The sequence below is a fragment of the Vulpes lagopus genome, chromosome 1 (assembly GCF_018345385.1).
Source record: "Vulpes lagopus strain Blue_001 chromosome 1, ASM1834538v1, whole genome shotgun sequence".
Classification (NCBI taxonomy): Eukaryota; Metazoa; Chordata; class Mammalia; order Carnivora; family Canidae; genus Vulpes; species Vulpes lagopus.
The window spans coordinates 67,971,199-67,991,028 of NC_054824.1; the positions used below are offsets into that span (position 1 = coordinate 67,971,199).

The window sequence follows — 19,830 nt, forward strand, 5'->3', positions numbered from 1 at the left end:
TGATGTTATCAGAACATCTGAGATCTATGCTCAGCTCTGCCAAGTGACTCAGTGCATGACTCAGGCAAGTCACAGCTTTTCTGTGCTTTTCCTTCTTCATCTTAAATAAATAAATGAAACCAAATAATAGAGCCAGCACAGTATCTTACATCTCTCAGAGTGGAAATTCATAAATACACTGGACTTTGTGGTCTGTTAGTAGAATGTACCAGAAACATACCAGATGACAATATTCTTTATTTTGTAAGAGAGATGATGCACCATTCAAACTCACCTGCTCAAGCCTGCCTCAAGCCACCCAGCATTCCTTCCAGTTGGGCAAAGGGACCCCTTTAGTCAGAATGCTGGGAGGAGAATTCAGGAAGGCACAATTGGAGCTTGGCTCCACAGTTCTTTTTCCCTTTTAGTCAACTGCCTGGCAGCAGACAGAGGAGAAAAGGGAGAAAGGCTGAGCTTTCATGATTTCTCTCTTGCCTCTGGTCCCAGAAAATGACCAACAGCAGGAAATTGAAGCCAAAGTAAGCCAGAGTCACATTCCCATGGCTTCTCTCTAAATCCCTGCTTAGAGGCAGGAAAGCATTAGCGCCAAAGCTTTTTCTCAGGTTATTGACTTGTAATTACAAAGGGAGGCTGTGGGAGGAAGGATTTACAAGTCTACTCCAGAGGATGTGAGTTACCAGGACTGGTCTGGAAACAGGGTGGAGAGGTGCCCTTGTTGGGAACAGACAACTTATACAAGATATGCGAGTTGTCTATTCTAAAGCAGTAAAAGGCAGTAACTTCTGGAAAAGGGCAGTAGTGTGAACACAATGCACACTTCATTCTTGTAGTGAAGCTACACTAATATGTGGTAAAGCTCACGCTCTGAGAACAAACACTAACCAAAACATAAAAAGAGCTTAAGTGCATGTAAACTTCTGAGAAAGATGATGTCAGGGCTTGATAATGGAGACAAATTTTCTTTAATTTCATGGAATGAGTTACAATCTCAAATCATGGATACTACTGCCCAATACAAGCTCTCATGATCTAAGTACATACTCCAACAGAGAATAAAACACACTCATGCATGGGGGCAGATGAGTGCATGTACACACAGACAGACAGACACACACACACACACACACACACACCCCTCATCCTGAAAGTCAGCACAAAAGGGCACACATGCTTACAAACATACTCAGGGCAAAGTACAGACTGATGGAAGGCAAGTGGCAGAGGCTCCCAAAAGGGCAGATAATTACAATCAAAGCATCAACTCACAGACTCTGAGGAGATTTTCTTCAAAAGATCAGCCCCTGGGGTTCCAACGAGTCTTAAAATGAGCTTCAACTGATCAATATCTAATGGTGGACTATAAAGGAAAATGTTGGGACAAAATAAAAATAAAAAACAAACAACAACAAACAAAACAAAACAAACAAAATACCCCAATAACAAAAATTTAAAACCCCAAACCAAGCCAGAATGGTGAATTCATCTGGATCAAGGCTTCTGCACGATGGTCACTTCAAGTAGAACATGCTCCTCCTGTACAAAGACTCAGAACGCTGCCACACACATCACCAATTTATATTCATTTTGTGTATCTGTCAACGTCACTTATCAGTAAAGCAAAGTGACATTAGCTGGGTACTTAGCTGCTAAAGACAGCCCATGAAAACACAAAAGCTTCACTCTGTCCACACCCACCTCTTCACCTTCTACCAAAGCATGAGTAGCCAGTTAAACGAAGAGCACTGGTAAGCAGAGTGCTACAGATACAAAAAAAGCAGCAGAGCATAGGAGCTAGAGCTAGCTGTGGCCACCTGTGAATATTCCCCCCGAAGGCTTATCCCAAGGGGCTTGTAATACGACAGGGGCCTTCAAGCCTCTGCCTGGACGCAGGCTATGGCAGGCGGACAAGAGTGGTGAGTGACAGTCGACCAGCAGAGGGCCCCACTCCCTCACCGCATCCACATGTTCTTCAGGAGCGCCATAGTGTAGCAGAACGCCAGAGGTTACCACCTCACAAAAGCAGTGACAAACCTCACACACCCCAGAGGCTCTGAACAATAGGCTACAATGTCCAAACCTTAATTCTGGTAGCCAACTCTTCCATGCACACTCAGAATGTATGCGCATGTGTTAACCAGAAGACAAAAAATTTTCAGTTGTTCTTATTGCCTCTAGCCTTGCCTTAAAAAGGGAAGTTAAAAGGGGAGAGGAAAAAAAATCATATAAAATAGCTTTTAATATTCTCTACGAAAGTGTGAATAGAAAAAAAAAAAAGAAAGTGTGAATAGTTTATCTGTGTCTACACTGACATTGAGGGGATAAAGGAGGGGAGGATGACCATCTTCTGATGCTAATACATGAAAAACCTGACAAATCCCGTCAGGTTTTTCACATATTAGGTCCTTCTCAACTTCAGGTCTCAGCTTAAACTCACTTCCTCAGAGAGGCCGTCCCCAACATAAAGAAGCCCCCTCTTCCCTGTATTCTCTACCTCAGCACAATGCTTGCAAACATTAAAGTGCTTATCACAATCTAGAATTATTTTGTTTGCTTCCCGTCTGTCACCTCTGCTGACCTGTGGCTCTATGAGAGCAGGAGCCACCCTGACTGTGCCACCTATTCCCAGCACCTAGCCTGCCATCTGCTCCATGGTGGGCTCTCAGAATATTTGAGGGGTAGAGAGAGCAGGATGGAAAGGAGGACAGAAGAAAATATTTCTGCCTATGATTACACATATGAAGGTAATATGGTGTAACTTAAAAATAATGGCCTCTGCAAACCATAGTTGCCCAAGTTACAGGAATTACTTATGCAATAACACTGGCATCTTGCCCTGTTCTTTTTTTTTTTTTCTCCTCCAGATATGAAATTGGCTTAAATGAAGAAAATTCTAGATAGGAGTCAGCAAAGACCAGCCTGCTGCCTGTTTTGAAAATAAAGTTTTGTTGGAACACAGCCATGCCTGTTCGTTTATGTACAGCTTTCACCCTATACAGCAGAACTGAGTGAGTACTTACTACAGAAACCATACGATCCCCAAACCCTAGAATATTTATTATCTGGCTCTTTAAGTAAAGGTTTGCTGAACCCTATTCCAGACCTAAACAACTTGTGTTCCATAGAAAACAAGGATAAATTAGAAACAGGTCCACTCACACAAATTACTTCTAAATTAAGAATTAGTAGAAAATTTTGTCATCTGCAAATGGCAAAAATCAATGTATTCTGGAAATTAAAATTTCAATACTGATTCTCAGTTCAAAATGCCGACAAGAAAAAAATCTAAAGTATGCATTAATGGGGACAGAGTGGGGAGGGCAGATGATTACTGTCTTGCTCTAAAATAATCAAATTAACTATACAACAGTAGAATTTGTAGAGCATCCCCCTTTGCTCATGTAAAATGATTCAGGATTCAGTTTACAAGTGTTACTTCCCCTCACACTCTTCTGGAACAAATTCAAGTGGGTAGCTACCCCACCTCACAAAGCATATCATGTATGGAAACCAACTAAACTACTTCAACTCTCAAGCAGGTAGTTTTACAATATATGTATCAAAACTACTCTCTAGAAATAAAGCTGTTGAGATTGGTACTGTCCTTTAAGAGACTTCTGACTACTAAAAGGAGTCAAGTTGTATAGTCTCTCCAGGGACGGCAGCAGACTCTGGGCTGAGCTGCTTAACTGCCCTAACTTCACTTTAACATACCTGAAGACTGTGCCACCCCCACTGGCCACGGTGGCTCACTACACCCATGAGTGGGGGATCCCATGTGCCTCTCTCCTGCTTTTGCAGGTACGAATCAATCACAGGCCTGATGTATAAAGCCCCAAGTCCTCAGCCCCTCATGGCCCTCCCTGGTTTGGCATCAAGCTTCTTTCCTGACTCTGTCTCAAACTATTACTCCTTAATGTACTCAATGCTTCAATGCATGCCAAATCTTTTAGGCACTGTAAAGCTTCTAGCTTTTCATTTATCCAAGTCAAACAGAAATACCCTCTACTCTCCCCTCCTACCAAGCTTGTTCTTATTTTTTTTTCCAGAGTCCAACTCAAACCATGAATCTTAGGCTCAAATTAATCTCTACTTCTTCTCAATAACTTAGTTATACCTCTGTTATAGCATTATTATCACTGTCTTATTTTATAATCAGAGAGTAGACATTTGTTCCAGTAACTCCTGTAACTTACTTTCCACTGATTATGATCATTCTGTTTTTGGCGATAGCTGCTCCTATCTCTAGCACCTTCCACGGAGTAGTCTGATAAATGTTGGTTGGCTTAAAAAGACTTGCTGTAATATGCTTTTAAACTCAGCTCTATCCCCTCCACCTTGCTCTCAAAACCTATAATGACCATACTCTATGGGAAGTCTCAATACAAAAAAGTTAAGAAAAGTCATTTCATTTAATATCAGGCCTAACAAAGTTCTCAAACACTCCATCTGAAGCATTTACACCATAGAGAGTATACAAATATAGTGCCAAGAGTGTGTAAGGGCCATGGACAAAGAGAGTTGGTACAGCACAGTAGCCAATGCTTAGGAGATTAGTAAACACACAATGCAAAATAAAAACCTACTTAGTAGCGAAAAGCACTTGCATGAAAGAAGTCAAAGCATGCAGACCTCAGAAGAAATCACCATACGTTCTCCAACAACTGGCAAATCCATAGAAATACAGGTCAGTCTTCCAATAGTACCAGCTACTAGAATTTGTCCAGGCAGTTAAGGCCAGAGGGCGCTTCAAGTAGCTACATAAGCAGAGCAAAGCAAAATTTACCACATTATGACAATTAGTTATTTCCACAACAAGCCATCCTTCATAACTGGTTTAACCCCTTTTTCCCCCTAGATAGAAGAAATTTTTACTATTAGGTAGAAACATATTTTAACAGTCCTGATCAAATCATCAAAATTTATTTTTTTTTAAATTTTTTATTTATTTATGATAGTCACACAGAGAGAGAGAGAGAGGCAGAGACATAGGCAGAGGGAGAAGCAGGCTCCATACACAGGGAACCCGACGTGGGATTCGATCCCGGGTCTCCAGGATCGCGCCCTGGGCCAAAGGCAGGCGCTAAACTGCTGCGCCACCCAGGGATCCCCAAATCGTCAAAATTTAAATCATAGATCTCCTGGTTCTTTCTAAAACAACCACTGAGGGCTAAGATTATTCTTTAGGTAACATAAGTAAAAGGTAGAATGAACAGATAAGGAAATCAATCTAAGGATTCTCTGTAACATAAGTAAAAGGTAGAATGAACAGATAAGGAAATCAATCTAAGGATACTGGATCATAGGGAAATGAAGAGAGGAATATTCTATTCATTTCTAAGTGTTTAGGCAACTCCTAGAAGGTGTCCACAGGCCAGAGAATTGAAGATGAGGAAGGGAACAGGTGCAGGATATCCCTGCAACTAACTGCTGCATGTGACCCACAGTTTTCAATGAAACAAAATCCAGAATATTAATGTTTGGAGGGTAGGAAATCCTCCTGGTGACAGTATTGACAGTATTGGCTATGAGAAGACCTACCCTACTTTCTTCTCTTTTTGGTTGTCAGAACAGTCATTTTCACTGTCACACACACACAAATTCTTAAGGTATTCTAGGTTTGTGGATACAGATGAAAATTCCAAACTTTTCTGGGAGAAAAAAAAATCTGTATTTTCAAGTTGGAGAAGAAAAGGCAAATAGTCTAGTGAAATATTCTTCTTCTTCAACATTTATTAGGAAAACTGCTTTTTTTAAAAAATAAGAGAGAACAGGCGTACCTGGGTGGCTCAGTTGGTTGAGTGCCCAACTCTTGGTTTTGGCTCAGGTCATGATCTCAGGGTTGTGAGATTGAGCCCCGCATCAGGCTCTGTGCTCGGCAGGGAGTCTACTTGAGATTCTCCCTCCTAAGCAAATAAATAAATTCTAAAATGAGAGAGAACAAGGGTGCCTGGCTTGCTCAGCTGGTAGAGCATGCAACTCTCGGTCTCAGGGTTGTGAGTTTGAGCCCCCTGCTGGGAGTAGAGCTTACTTTTAAAAATTTTTTTAAATTCAGGACAGCCCGGGTGGCTCAACAGTTTAGCACCACCTTCAGCCCAGGGCCTGATCCTAGGGTCCTGGGATAGAGTCTCGCGTCAGGCTCCCTACATGGAGCCTGCTTCTCCCTCTGCCTTGTGTCTCTGCCTCTCTCTCTCTCTGTCTCTCATGAATAAATAAATAAAATCTAAAAATATTTTTTTTTAATTCAAAAAAATAGAATAAGAGAATATTTGAAACTAGTGACTACAAGTGAGGGGTAAATGTGACAGGAAGGGGTACACCAAAAATTTTTAGCTCTATTGTCATGTTTTATCTCATAACCTGAGAGCTATAAACATAACCTGAGAGCATATAAACATAGAGCTATAAACAATGTAATGTATAAATATTACATTATTCTTTGCCTTTTTGTAGTATTTCATAAAATGTTTGAAAAAAAGGAAAAAAATGAATAAAGAAGAATTAAGGAGCAAATTTAATATACTAAGGAAATTCATACAGAGTAAGGCAGCAGCTAATGGCAAGTGGGTTATAACTCAACAGCTCCATTATCCTCTAGTTAATATCTTAAGAGTACCACTTCTATTAAAATAAAAGAAGGAAAAAAAGTTTTACACATTTAGGAAATTCATTTGATTACTTAGGAAAAGAAAACCACAGCAAGCAAATGCTGTGACCTCTGGAAGAGAACACAGTATTTGGCGTGTACAGGGCTGGGAAACTTACCTCCTCTCTTCCTTAGGCTACCGACTATTAAGTGTTAATAAAACCATTTTCTAACTGGTCACTCTTCTCAAAACGATTGGCATTTGAAATAAGTTAGCACTAGACCTAAAGAGACATTCTATATCCTCACTCTCTCCTAAATATGAAGTTCCACCAGCCATGTCCACTTGATATACCTAGTCAACTGGACTTGGAAGGCAGTGCTTCATTCCTTAAAAAAATAATACTGCTTTTGATCTACCTGGAAGAGGGGTTCTACATAGTCATAAATGAAAATAAAAAGCTAATAATGTATAATTACCTTTAAGAAAAATTAGTATTTCTTACACCTTTAGGGAAACTCCAAGGATTATTAACAACCAGTACTAAAAGAATCTTTCAAGGAGACTGACAAAAAAAAAAAAAAAGAGAGAGAAAAAAGCAGAATAGGAACAAGAATTGTAGAGATCTAAAACTTCCCAATGCAATACCGGTAATCACATGTGATTAATTAAATTTATATGTAATCTATATAAAATCTAATACATTTTAAAATTCAAATTAAAAACACTCATAAAACTATGAAGACACAGGAATTTTTGACATGATGTTTCATTGACATGATAAAGAGCATTTATGAAAAACACAAAGCTAAAATCATAGTCAATGAAGACTGAAAACTTTCCCTCTGATAACGAAACAAGGATGCCCACTTCACCACTGTCATTCATCACTGTACTGGAAGTTCTAGCCAGAACAACTGGAAAGAGAGAAGTAAAACCATCTCTATTTGCAGATGACATGATCCTATGTATAGAAAATACCAAAGAACCTACAAGAAATCTACCAGCGCTAATAAACAAATTGAGTAAAGATGCACGGTACAAAATCAACAAAAATCAGTTGTGTTTCCACACACCAATAATAAACAACCTGAAAAGGAAATTAAGAAAGCAATTCCATTTACAATAGCATCTAAAAGAATAAAATGCCTAGGAATATATTTAAGCATGAAGGTGAAAGTTTTGTCCAATGAAAATTATAAAACATTGTTCAAAGAAATTAAGAAGTAAAAAATGGAAAGACATCTTGTGCTCATAGATAGAAGACTCCATACTGTTAAGATGTCACTATTACCCAAAGTGAACTAAAACATCAACACAATCTCTACCAAAATTCCAATAGCCTTTTTGGCAGAAATGTAAAAGTCCATCCTCAAATCTATATGGGATTACAAAAGACCTTGAAAAGAAAAGAAAAAATACTCCTAAAAAAACAAACAAACAAAAAAAAAAAACAAAACAAAAAACACTTGATAATGAGAACAAAGTTGAAGGACTCACACTTCCTGAATTCAAAAACTTAGAGGAATCAAAGTTGCCCGAATCAAAACAGTGTGGGACTGCTATAAAGATAGATATGCAGATCAGTGGAATAGAATTACCTTTGCCAGAAGTGCCAGCCCCATTCAGTGGGGAAAGGACAGTCTCTCCAACAATTGGTGCTGAGACAACTAGATTTCCACATGCAAAAGAATAAAGTTGGACTACTAATCTGACATCATATACAAAAATTAACTCAAAATGGATCAAAGATCTAAGAGATAAACCCTTACAATTCTTAGTAGAAAACACAGTAAATCTTCACGACCGCAAATTTGATAATATATTCTTAGATATGACAAGAGCAACAAAAGAAAAAAACCAATACATTGGAACTTCATTAAATTCAAAACCTTTTCAAAGGACATTATCAAGAAAGTGAACAGCCCACAGAATGGGAGATAATATTTGCAAATCATGTATCTAATGAAGGTTTAATATCCATAATATATAAAGAACTAAAAACTCAACAAAAAGACAATCTAATTAAAAAGATGGATAATCAACTTGAACAGATATTCCTCCACTGAAGATATACAAATAGCCAATATACACAGGAAAAGATGCTTAACATTATTGGTCATTAGGGAAATACAAATTAAAACTACAAAGAGATACCACTTCATACTCATGAGGATGAATTAAACAAACAAAAAAAAGAAGATAATTTAAAGAAAAGAAAAAATCAGAACAAGTGTTGGTGAAGATGTGGAAAAATTACGCATACATCATTGGTGGGCAAAAACGGTGTAACTGCTGTGGAAAATAGTTTGGTGGCTCCTCAGAAAGCTAAACAAAGAATTACCACATGACTCAACAATTCCACTCCTAGACATACACCACAAAGAACTGAAAGCAGAGATTCAAACAAATAGCTGTATGCCAATATTCATTGTAGCACTAATCACAATTGCCAAAGGTGAAAATAACCCAAATGTCAATGAACAGATGAGTGCATAAACAAAATGTGGCATACACATGCAATGGAATAGTATTCAGCCATAAAAAGGAATGAAGTTCTGGAAACAAGGATGAACTTGGATGAACCTTGAAAACATTATGGTTAAGGAAAATAATCAAGAAACAAAAGAACAAATATTATGGGATTCTACTTACAAGAAATTTCTAGAATAAGCAAATTCAGAAAATAGAAGAAAGGAAATCAGAGGCTATAGGAAAGAAGAATGGAGAGGTACTGTTCGATGGGCACAGAGTTTTGGTTTGGGGTGATAAAAATGTTTTGGAAATACAATAGTGGTGATGGTTGCACAATTTTGTTAATGTAATTAGTGCCCATGAACTGTATATTTTAAAAAGGTTAAAATGGGAAGTTCTGTTAGGCATATTTTACCACAATAAGAAAAAGTTAAAACGGCAAATTTTATGTTAATACATTTCACCACAGAAATATTTTTAATCAGCTCCCAAGTTTCACTAGCCATATTTTAAGTGCTCAGTAGCCACATGTGGCTGTGGCTACCAACCACCACAGTGCATAGCACAAATAGAGAACATTTGCAACACCACAGAAAATTCTATTAGATAGCACTTATCTAGAAGCTAAAACCACAAGTATCTCTAAATACAAGATAGTTAATAAATGAGAAAAATAGGGAGAAAAAGGCACTCAAATAAAGAGCATGCTCTAGAGGTTGCCGCAGCATTCAGTTGCATTTAAAAATCACAAATAAGCAGTAGCTGCATGCTTTTCTGGGCAAAGAAAGACTGTGCGGGGACGGAGGAGGAGGAGGAGGAGGAGGAGGAGGAGGAGGAGTTGTTCTAGAAATAAGAGGAATAGGCAACAAATAAAATAATGCTAAGAAACTGTGACCTGAGTCATAAATAACAGTTCTGGATCTATCGTCTCTGGGTCTTGGTTTCCTCTCATCTATAAAAAACAGGGAGTTCAATTAGAGGTTTTCTAATATCCTTCTCGACCTCTTAGGTAAATAAGTCTCAATTCTAAACTTTCTGATCTCCTTGGCATGGAAAGGAAAGAGAAGAAAGATAAGAAAGATGAAAAGAAAGAAAGGAAGAAAAAGAAAGAAAGAAAGAAAGAAAGAAAGAAAGAAAGAAAGAAAGAAAGAAAGAAAGGAAGGAAGAAAGAAAGATTGCCTAATTAAATGTTTTTTTAGGATCAGCCTAAAAAGTTAAAAGTAAGACTCAACTGAGTTAAACTCTAGTTGTGCTTAACAACTATTATACACTAGAATCAACTGGGTACTTAAAAAATATGCCAAAGCCTGTGCTTTCACCCCACATAAAGTGTGGGGTTGAGTCTCTGGGGTGGTGTCCCAGAGTATTTTGCTCCCCTAAGTATTTTGATGAAAAATGAGAGTTAAGAACCATTATGGTAGACTATAAGCAATTGCACACTTCAGGCAAGAAAAAAATAATAGACAACACTTTCCTCTTTCCTTGTCAGGCCACCAAAGCTACATCTACACAGATGGCAACTGACAAGATGGGGGTTATGTATATTAAAAATACAAATCTTCTGAATTTGATTTTTATGATCCAGGAGAATATCTGTCTCAAAAAAGAGCCAAGTAGAAAAGAAATGGTGCTTTACTAAAATAAGAATTTTGTGGATTTTTTTTTTAATAAAGATTTTATTTATTCACAAGAGACACAGAGAAAGAGGCAGAGAGAGGCAGAGACATAGGCAGAGGGAGAAGTAGGCTCCAGGCAGGGAGCCTGATGTGGGACCCAATCCCAGGACTCCAGGATCACGACCTGAGCCAAAGGAAGATGCTCAACCTCTGAGCCACCCAGATGCCCCTAAAATAAGAATTTTGAAATGAATTTTCATGTATTAAAAAAAAGCCCATTGTAAAAAGTCTAAATGCTAGGTTTTCTACCTAAAGTTCACAAAAGGAAAAAAAGGAAGACTTCTTACAGGTTTAAAGTTAGCTTTATTTTATTTTATTTTATTTTATTTATTTCTCAAGAGAGAGTATGTGCATGTGCAAGAGTAAGGGAGGGCAGAGGGAGAGGAAGAAGGAGAGGGGGGAGAGAGGGAGAGGAAAAGAGAAAGGGAGGAAGGGAGGGAGGGAGAGGGAGAGAGAGAAGGGGAAGGAGAGGGAGAAGGGGAGGGAGAGGGAAAGGGAGAGAGAGAAAGAAAGAGAATCTTAAGCAGGTTCCATGCCCAGCAGAGAGCCCAATGTAGGGCTCAATATTACAACCCTGAGATCATGACCTGAGCCGAAATCAAGACTCAGATGCTTCACCGACTAAGCCACCCAGGTGCTCCTGAAAGTTAGCATTCTAAAAGAGTCAAGCCATCAGGGAGTAGACAGCCATCTGTGAGATAAAACCATAATGATTCATAGGTAGACAAAAGAGTGGGAAGGTAAAGGGAATAACTGTTTCCCAAAAGTCACTAATGAAGATGATGTCTAACATTTCCTGGCAGGCTCTAAGTACTTTCCAGATACTATCTCACTGAATTCTCACAGTCACTTTGTGAGGTATTTACCATTAGCATTTTATGTTTAAGGAAACCAGGAGATAGAAGTTAGAAAACGTACTCAAAGTCACACAGCTGGGAGTAAAAGAGGTAGGACCTATAAACCCAAGTAGTCTGATTCCAGAGTATTTGCTCTCCACGAGTATACCCTGCTGTCTGTCTGTCTCTCTCTCCACCACTCTGGTTATCTCTGTAGGCATGAGTGTCTGCTGCTGACCGAAGACAGATAAAGATAGAGAAGAGACGAAAGGAAGAGGGAAATAGAGAAATGCATCACAGTAGTGTGCTTGGGAAGACAGGCTAGAGGATGAGACTCTGAGACATGTAACTGAGGAAAATGGGAAATAACACATTTTCCCTCATTTTCTTAGCCTCAACTGTAATGTATATACCACATTTCTAAGACGCAGACATAAGGTGAATGAAACAAAGGACAAAGGAAAAACACTAGTTTTTTAAGAATCTGGGAATGAAGAGCAGTAAATATAGGGAGACAGAACTCTGTACCAATGCAGAAATATTCAGAGGGAAAGAAACAGCTTTGCCTCAGGGGCAGACGTTTTTCAGTTCAGTAGGAAAGTACTTTTTCTCTAGCAGAAGATAGTTCGAACATGTGGATAGACAACATGAACATCACAGTCACCATGGAAGTATACCCCAAACTGTTAGCAGTAAACTAATTATAAACTCAATGAGAGTTTGCCTAGGTGAAGGGCTGAAACAGCTTTTAGGTCTCTAAGCATGATAGAACACATTCACAGCATAACTGCAGCATCTCTAAAGCTCAACCAAACCCACTATAGGCTAGTCAGATGAATTTTACAAAAATCTTCAAACCTAATCCTAGACACGTAAGTCAACATTCTTTCCCACCTGAATGTTTTCCCCAAGTGCAAGTAATGGGACTTCCAACAAAAACCACATTTTGCTGATATTATTTCTAAACCATGAAATGGGCATGCAGCGGATAGGAAAGGACCTAAAATAAAAGGGCTGTGATAAGCCGTAAACTAGATAACAAATCTGGAAGTAAATTAAGGTTTGGCTACATTCTAGGATAAAAACAAAATTGTGCTGGAAAAAAAAAAAGGCACACATCAGGATGACCTTATCATTTCTTGTTTTTATTACTTGTTAAACAACAAATATAAAGACAGTCAGCAGGTACATCATTATAGGGACCAAATATAATCTTTTAAACATCCAAACCAAACATGTAAGCTAAAGATACCCCTGGTTTATAAATGGGTACCTTGTGCTCATTAAGCGTTGTACAAGCAGACTAACCCAGTCATTGAGATCTGGAGCTTCTCGGGAATATGCTCAGGTTGCAGAACTGCTGTGGGAAGATTAATATAATAAGGGACTCAGTGCAAAAGGATGACATGTGAAAGATGTAAAGAGTTCTCTAGCTTATGAAGAATTTTTCTAATTCCCACAAGGAAATTGAAGCCTCTCTCTTGACAAGGCAAGGTACTCAGCCAGAGGGTAGATCTCGTAACACATATCTGAACCATATAAGCAAGTAACTGAGAGCCTTTCCTAGAGACAGATAAAAGTAATATACTTCCATGGACACTGGAATACAGATAAGAAACAAGAATCCAAAACTTTTTAAAGGATACGGTCTGTACCAGGAAACAACGTTCTTCCAGTCAACAGTTCGGCCATTATGCATCCCACTGACCAAATATCAACTGGTAAAATTAAACAGAAAAGGCATACAATGTCACTACTAACATACTTGACCTGAAAGAAGCTATAACTAGAGGTGAAAAATTATAATATACAATATATTTGAGGTGCAACAATTATACTCTTCTTTATAGAAGTAAGCTTATTAAGACATGTACCCCACTAAAGGGCTCCATAGGTGGGATGTCAAAACATAGCTAAGGCAAGAGAAACAAGCTGTCTATAAAGGGGCAGAGATCCTTATTGGTAGAAATGGTAGATTCTCCCAAGTATTGTTGAGAGGTTGAAATTATGAACCCATTGTCTTCAGATAGAAGTACTCACAGAATATGTTGGAAATCTAAATAAATAAGAACCCAACTACTAAATCACAAAGTTTGAAAGCTGGGTATAAAAACACTACTTTCTCTATCTGAGCAAGTGAAATATTTCCTGTCAATTTTAAAAGGATCACTGAGGGGGGAAAAAAGATGTTTCCTCCCATTCCCACCATCTCCACTCCTAAGAATCCCAAATACACCCAACATGGTGACTAATAAGGTGCTCAAAAACCAATAAAAGCAATACCTGTCTGGTTGTAATGCATCCAGTTCAGCATGATCTCAGGAGCCCTGTACCACCTGGTGGCCACATAGCCTGTCATTTCATCATCTGTATGTCGGGCCAGTCCAAAGTCCAAGATCTAAGGAGAGAAGAAAAATCAGGCACTGGAATAGTCAAACTCCTAAGACTTATAAAGCAGGAGGGGAAAAAACTCAGTGCCTTAGAAAAAGGCAAAACAATATAGCACTTTCATAAACATACTTTCTAGTCCATGCTAAGAACACACGATAAACACAGCAGGAACTTTAAGAGTGAAATTACAAAAAGCACAACAAAAAATGCTATTCCTAGGCATTTACCCAAGAGCAATGGAAACATACATCCACACCAAGGCTTGCATGTGAATATTCATAGCAACTATACATAGCCCCAAACCAGAATGGAAGCAAATGTCTATCAACATGTAGATGGATAAACAAATTGTGGCATATTCGTAAAATGAATACTACTCAGCAATAAAAAGAAATGAACTACTGATATGGCACAGAGCTTAAAATATTATATTAAGCATAAGTTAGACACACACATACAGAAATACTGTATGATTCCATTAATACAAAATTCCAGAAAAAATAAATCTATTCTATAGAGTCAGTAAGCAGATCAGTGGTTGTCTGAAGCCAGGATTAGGGGTAGAGGGGTGGGGACTGGCTAGGAAGGACCACAAGCCAACTTTCTGAAGTGATAAAGTGTTCTTTATTTTTACTGTGTTTGTGCTTAAATGGATATAAAAATTTTGTCAAGAGTACACTTGAAATGAAACATTTTACTGTATTTAAGTTTAAAAGACAGTAAAAATGAAAAAAAAAAAAAAAAAAAAGACAGTAAAAATGAGAAAAAGAATACTAGAGCTGCTTACTCTCTATAAACTACTTATCTCCTATTTGAATTATTTTCTCTAAGGAAACTAATTTAGTAATTATCTCTTCAGGATTGCTTATTTGATATTCAGACTAGAATTTTCCTTTATTATAACTAATAAATTAAATATCTATTTTAACTTTATTTAAAAATGCAAACAAGACCCCTGATGCCACCTTCAATATCCTTTAAACTAAAACTTACATAAGTCTGTGGTTCAAGTTTCAAAATCTGATATTCCTAAGAAAATGAATTTTCAGATAAAAAGTTATGGTTTTACAAATCCATCTGTTCATTAGTCTGCTTGGTTAGTCAAACGTATAATTACACGTTGAAACAAACAATTACCAGTGTCTCTTCATCTCACCTTCAGCTCACAGTCTTCATTCACAGCTAGATTGCTAGGTTTTAGGTCCTAGGAAGTAAGTACAGAGGGGACATGATCAATTTCATGATGCATGGTACATTGTCTCCCCACAGGTAATGATGAAGATCCAAATATAAAGGTAAGATTTTATCCAGTTATCAGTGATCTCCATCTATAGTCACTATCTATCCTAATTAGCTTTAAATAACTAAAAACTATGTATCTTCTTTCTTTAATCAGTTTAAACTTAGAGCAAAGTTACAATCAATCAATAGTTCAACAGCTAAAGTAAGTGTAGATTAGGATCTTGGCTGAATTCCAGTCCTCTCCACTTTAGTATCCCGCCTCCTCCCCAAATAATTTAATCAAAATCACAATACATTACCCTGTGAATTATGTCAGCTGAATGTATATACTGTGAAAGAGAAAAAAGTCAATTAAATGAAAAAGTCATCTCCAACCTCTATGATCATATGACATAGTTGAAGTATATTTTTATGAACCAGTAAGAACTGTTAGTATTATATAGTGGGATTAAAAGTGAGAACAAGTAATTAACAGTAATCTGTACATTTATCATAACTATGATTTCTATACCATCAACTCTACTCAGAGTTGAGCTATGAGTTAAACAGAGCTTTCAACTTGTTTTCTGATTGGTTTTGTGGAGTTCAATAAGGACTCAAAGCTGCTAAATGTCAAAGGTGTTTTAATTTTAAAACATTACTTATCTGCCCCTCCCACAAATAAATTAGGCTCCTTGAGGAGGTTTTTAAAATTTCAACATGACACTAACCAGATATTAGATTATATCAAGAAATTATTACTACTCTTCAGATGTAAGAGTGAAGAATCTTGAGCTCTTAGAAATACATACTGAAATATCTATGAGTGGAACAACATTACATCTAGACTTGCTTTAAAATAATCCAGGGCTTGGGGAATACAAAGGAAAGATTGGTCCTATGTTGGAAATTGTGGTCACTGTGTAAACGTAGGGGTTCATTACACTATGATTGTATTTGTGATTCTGTGAGTGTTCGAAATTTTCCATAAGAAAGGTTTTTTCGGGATCCCTGGGTGGCGCAGCGGTTTGGCGCCTGCCTTTGGCCCAGGGCGCGATCCTGGAGACCTGGGATCGAATCCCACATCAGGCTCCCGGAGCATGGAGCCTGCTTCTCCCTCTGCCTGTGTCTCTGCCTCTCTCTCTTTCTCTCTGTATGACTATCATAAATAAAATAAAATTTAAAAAAAAAACCTAAAAGAAAGGTTTTTTCTTTTTTTTTCCTCTTCCTTTTCTTAAGCTTTGGAAAGAGGAAGAATATACCTTGAGACCTCGGAGAATTTGGTAGATAAGGAACTGAACATGGTCATCCGTAAGCTTCTGACATTTCACAATGTTGTTCAGATCTGCTCCCATAAGATGGGTCACCAGATACCTAGAAATTAATGGGAGAGTTACACGATAATCCAGGGTCCCTATGAAAGCTCTTATTTTCATAAGGCTTCTAAAAGTTGTTTTTTTTTTTAAGATTTTATTTATTTACTCATGTGAGACAGAAAGAGAGAGAAATGCAGACACAGGCAGAGGGAGAAGCAGACTCCATGCAGGGAGCCCGATGTGGGACTCGATCCTGGGTCTCCAGGACCACGCCCTGGACTGAAGGCAGGCACTAAACCGCTGAGCCACCCAGGCTGCCCTAAAAGATTTAAGAAAAGGCCATCCCTAAAAGGCAACCTACTAAATAGAAGATATTTGCAAACAACATATCTGATAAAGAGTTAGTATCCAAAATATATAAAGAACTGATACAACTCAATACCCAAAAAAACAAATAATCCAATTAAGAAATGGGCAGAAGAGGGGATCCCTGGATAGCTCAGCAGTTAAGTGCCTGCCTTCAGCCCAGGGCAGGGTCCTGGAGTCCCGGGATCAAGTCCCACATCAAGCTCCCTGCATGGAGCCTGCTTCTTCCTCTACCTGTGTCTCTATCTTTCTCTGTGTGTGTCTCTCATGAATAAATAAATAAAATCTTAAAAAAAAAAAAAAAGAAATGGGCAGAAGAGATGAACAGACATTTCTCCAAAGAAGACACACAGATGGCCAACAGACACATGAAAAGATGCTTAATATCACTCATCATTAGGGAAATGCAAATCAAAACTACAATGAGGTATCACCTCACACCAGTCAGAATGGCTACAATGAAAACAACCAGTGTCGGTGAGGATGTGGAGAAAAACAAACCCTCTTGCACTAATGGTGGGAATGCAAAATGGTGCAGCCACTGTGGAAAATGGTATGGAGGTTCCTCAAAAAATTGAAAATAGAACTACTCTACAACCCAGTAATCACACTATTGGGTATTTACCCCAAAATAAAAAAACACTAATTCAAAGGGATACATGTAGTACCCCTATGTTTTTTGTAGCCCTAGTTACAATAGCCAAACTGTGGAAGCAGCCTAAGTGTCCATTGATAAATGAATGGATGAAGATAAAGTATATATGTATATACAATGATATATTACTCAGCCATAAAAAGAACGCAATCTTGCCATTTGCAACAACATGGATGAAGCTAGAGAGTATAATGCTAAGTGACATAAAGGCAAATATCATATGATCGCACTCATATGTACAACTTAAAAAAGAAAAAATTGAACAAAGGGGGAAAAAAACAGAAAGAGAGAGACAAACCAAGAAACAGATTCTTAACTATGGAGAACAAGCCAAACTATACAAACCAGGTAGGAGGTCAGTGGAGTGATGGGTGAAATAGGTGATGGGGATTAAAGAGTACAGTTATCATGATACACAAAAGAAAAAAAGAAAAGGCCACCCAGTAAGTACCACAGTGATAACTAAACACCTAATAACTACACATGGGAGGCTCATTTGCAACACCCCTATTGTAATTTTACAACCTCCCATCTATTTTTCGAAAAATTTCTATACTCGTTCCTACTTGATGTATCTTTTCCTAAATTTTCTAAAGAAAAAAAAGTAAAGATGAAGATTAGAATGATGTATGTGTTCATATCAGTTCTTTAAAAAAATTCTGTTGCATGTGAAATACACAGTGCAACTAAATGCACTGCCAAAATAAAGTATCTTGGATTTTCCAATCTATTATTATATTTTCACCTTATTATAAACCAAGTTGTAGAATCTAAAATAGGATTGTCTTTAAATTTTCAAATTATAATCTCCTTTGTCAGGTTTCACTGGTAAAAGGATATTGTTCACTGACAATATTCCTGCATTTAGTATAAAGGAAGGAGGAACATAAGTAAGTAAGATGGGGCATTCCAGAACCTCTCCTCACAGGTGTGGTGAGATTAGGAATGATTACATTCAAGTCCAACAGGTTCACCATAGATATTCTAGATGCAATGCCTTACCCATTCATTACTGTGTTACACACAGTTATGGGAACATAAAAACCAGATCAGTACTAAAAAGGCTGAATTTAAAAAAGCAGGTTAGGTTTTATCTATTGTAAAAGAATCACTATTCATTCCTGATGCTGAATAATAATGTATACCAGTTGAGCTATAAAGAATGCTGATTTTATTTCATTTCTATTTTTATTTTTTTATAAATTTGGAGGGAAAGAAGCCAGGCCAGTAAATTTAAATCTACTATTAATGTATTGTATAAATAAATATGTGTATGACCTCTCTTCACACACTCTTACACACATAAACACACACTATTATTACTTTCTTTCCTTAAGGAGGAATTGAATTTTTTTTCTGTTTCATAATTTCCCTGTTGGGATGATATCATCAATTCCCAATTTCACAAAGATCAACAGAACTTGGCCTACATGTAAAATTAAGATTTTTAGCATTTCATTTTTTTTTTTTTTTTTTAGCATTTCATGTTTTTAAAAGCTTGCACAATTATACTGCCTTAAGGAAAGGACAGACTCTAACCTAACTTAAAGAATAAATTGGATTTTTTGAAATGTTTCATAAAGATAATTCTCTTTTAAGAGATGTTCCAAACTCAATATAACATAACCAAATGCAGTCAGTGCTTATTTTGTGCCAAGCACTCTTTGTTATGCCTGTGTCTCATGTACTCTTCCTGACAATTCTGTAACGTAAGTCCCATTAGTTTTCCCATTTCACTGATGAGGAAACAGAGGCAGAACAAGGATATGTAACCTGCTCAAGGTTAAAGGAGTGGTAAAGTCAGGGGTTGAATCAGAAAACTGCTCTCAGGACCATGCATGATCTTAATCACGGCACACATTGTCTCCAATTCTTCTAGTTGACTTCAAATTTAAGTCAAGAGAATGCGGGATCGAATCCCACTTCAGGCTCCCGGTGCATGGAGCCTGCTTCTCCCTCTGCCTGTGTCTCTGCCTCTCTCTCTATCTCTCTGTGACTATCATAAATAAATAAAAATTTAAAAAAATTAAAAAAAAAAAAAAGAAAAGGGATCCCTGGGTGGCGCAGCGGTTTGGCGCCTGCCTTTGGCCCAGGGCGCGATCCTGGAGACCCGGGATCGAATCCCACGTCGGGCTCCCGGTGCATGGAGCCTGCTTCTCCCTCTGCCTGTGTCTCTGCCTCTCTCTCTATCTCTCTGTGACTACCATAAATAAATAAAAATTAAAAAAAAGAAAAGTCAAGAGAATGATCTTTTTTTTTTTTTTTTTTTTTTTTTTTTTTGAGAATGATCTTTTTAAAAAAGTTTCATAA

The 19,830-nt window shown here is 37.7% G+C and overlaps 1 protein-coding gene across 3 annotated transcripts in view; it reads right to left on the bottom strand.

Annotated features, from left to right (window-relative positions):
* MAPK14 (mitogen-activated protein kinase 14) overlaps positions 1 to 19,830 on the bottom strand; it is a 75,675-nt gene that overhangs the window by 11,973 nt on the left and 43,872 nt on the right. For 2 of the 3 annotated variants that reach the window (XM_041739866.1, XM_041740003.1), the window contains exons 4-9: positions 16,446 to 16,557; positions 15,504 to 15,533; positions 15,119 to 15,166; positions 13,855 to 13,969; positions 13,218 to 13,289; positions 1,267 to 1,346 (exon numbers count right to left, since the gene is read on the bottom strand). In XM_041739866.1, the coding sequence (XP_041595800.1) occupies positions 1,267 to 1,346; positions 13,218 to 13,289; positions 13,855 to 13,969; positions 15,119 to 15,166; positions 15,504 to 15,533; positions 16,446 to 16,557 (457 nt within the window). The remainder of the gene's footprint in view (positions 1 to 1,266; positions 1,347 to 13,217; positions 13,290 to 13,854; positions 13,970 to 15,118; positions 15,167 to 15,503; positions 15,534 to 16,445; positions 16,558 to 19,830) is intronic. The other variant, XM_041739947.1, reaches the window with a different exon arrangement.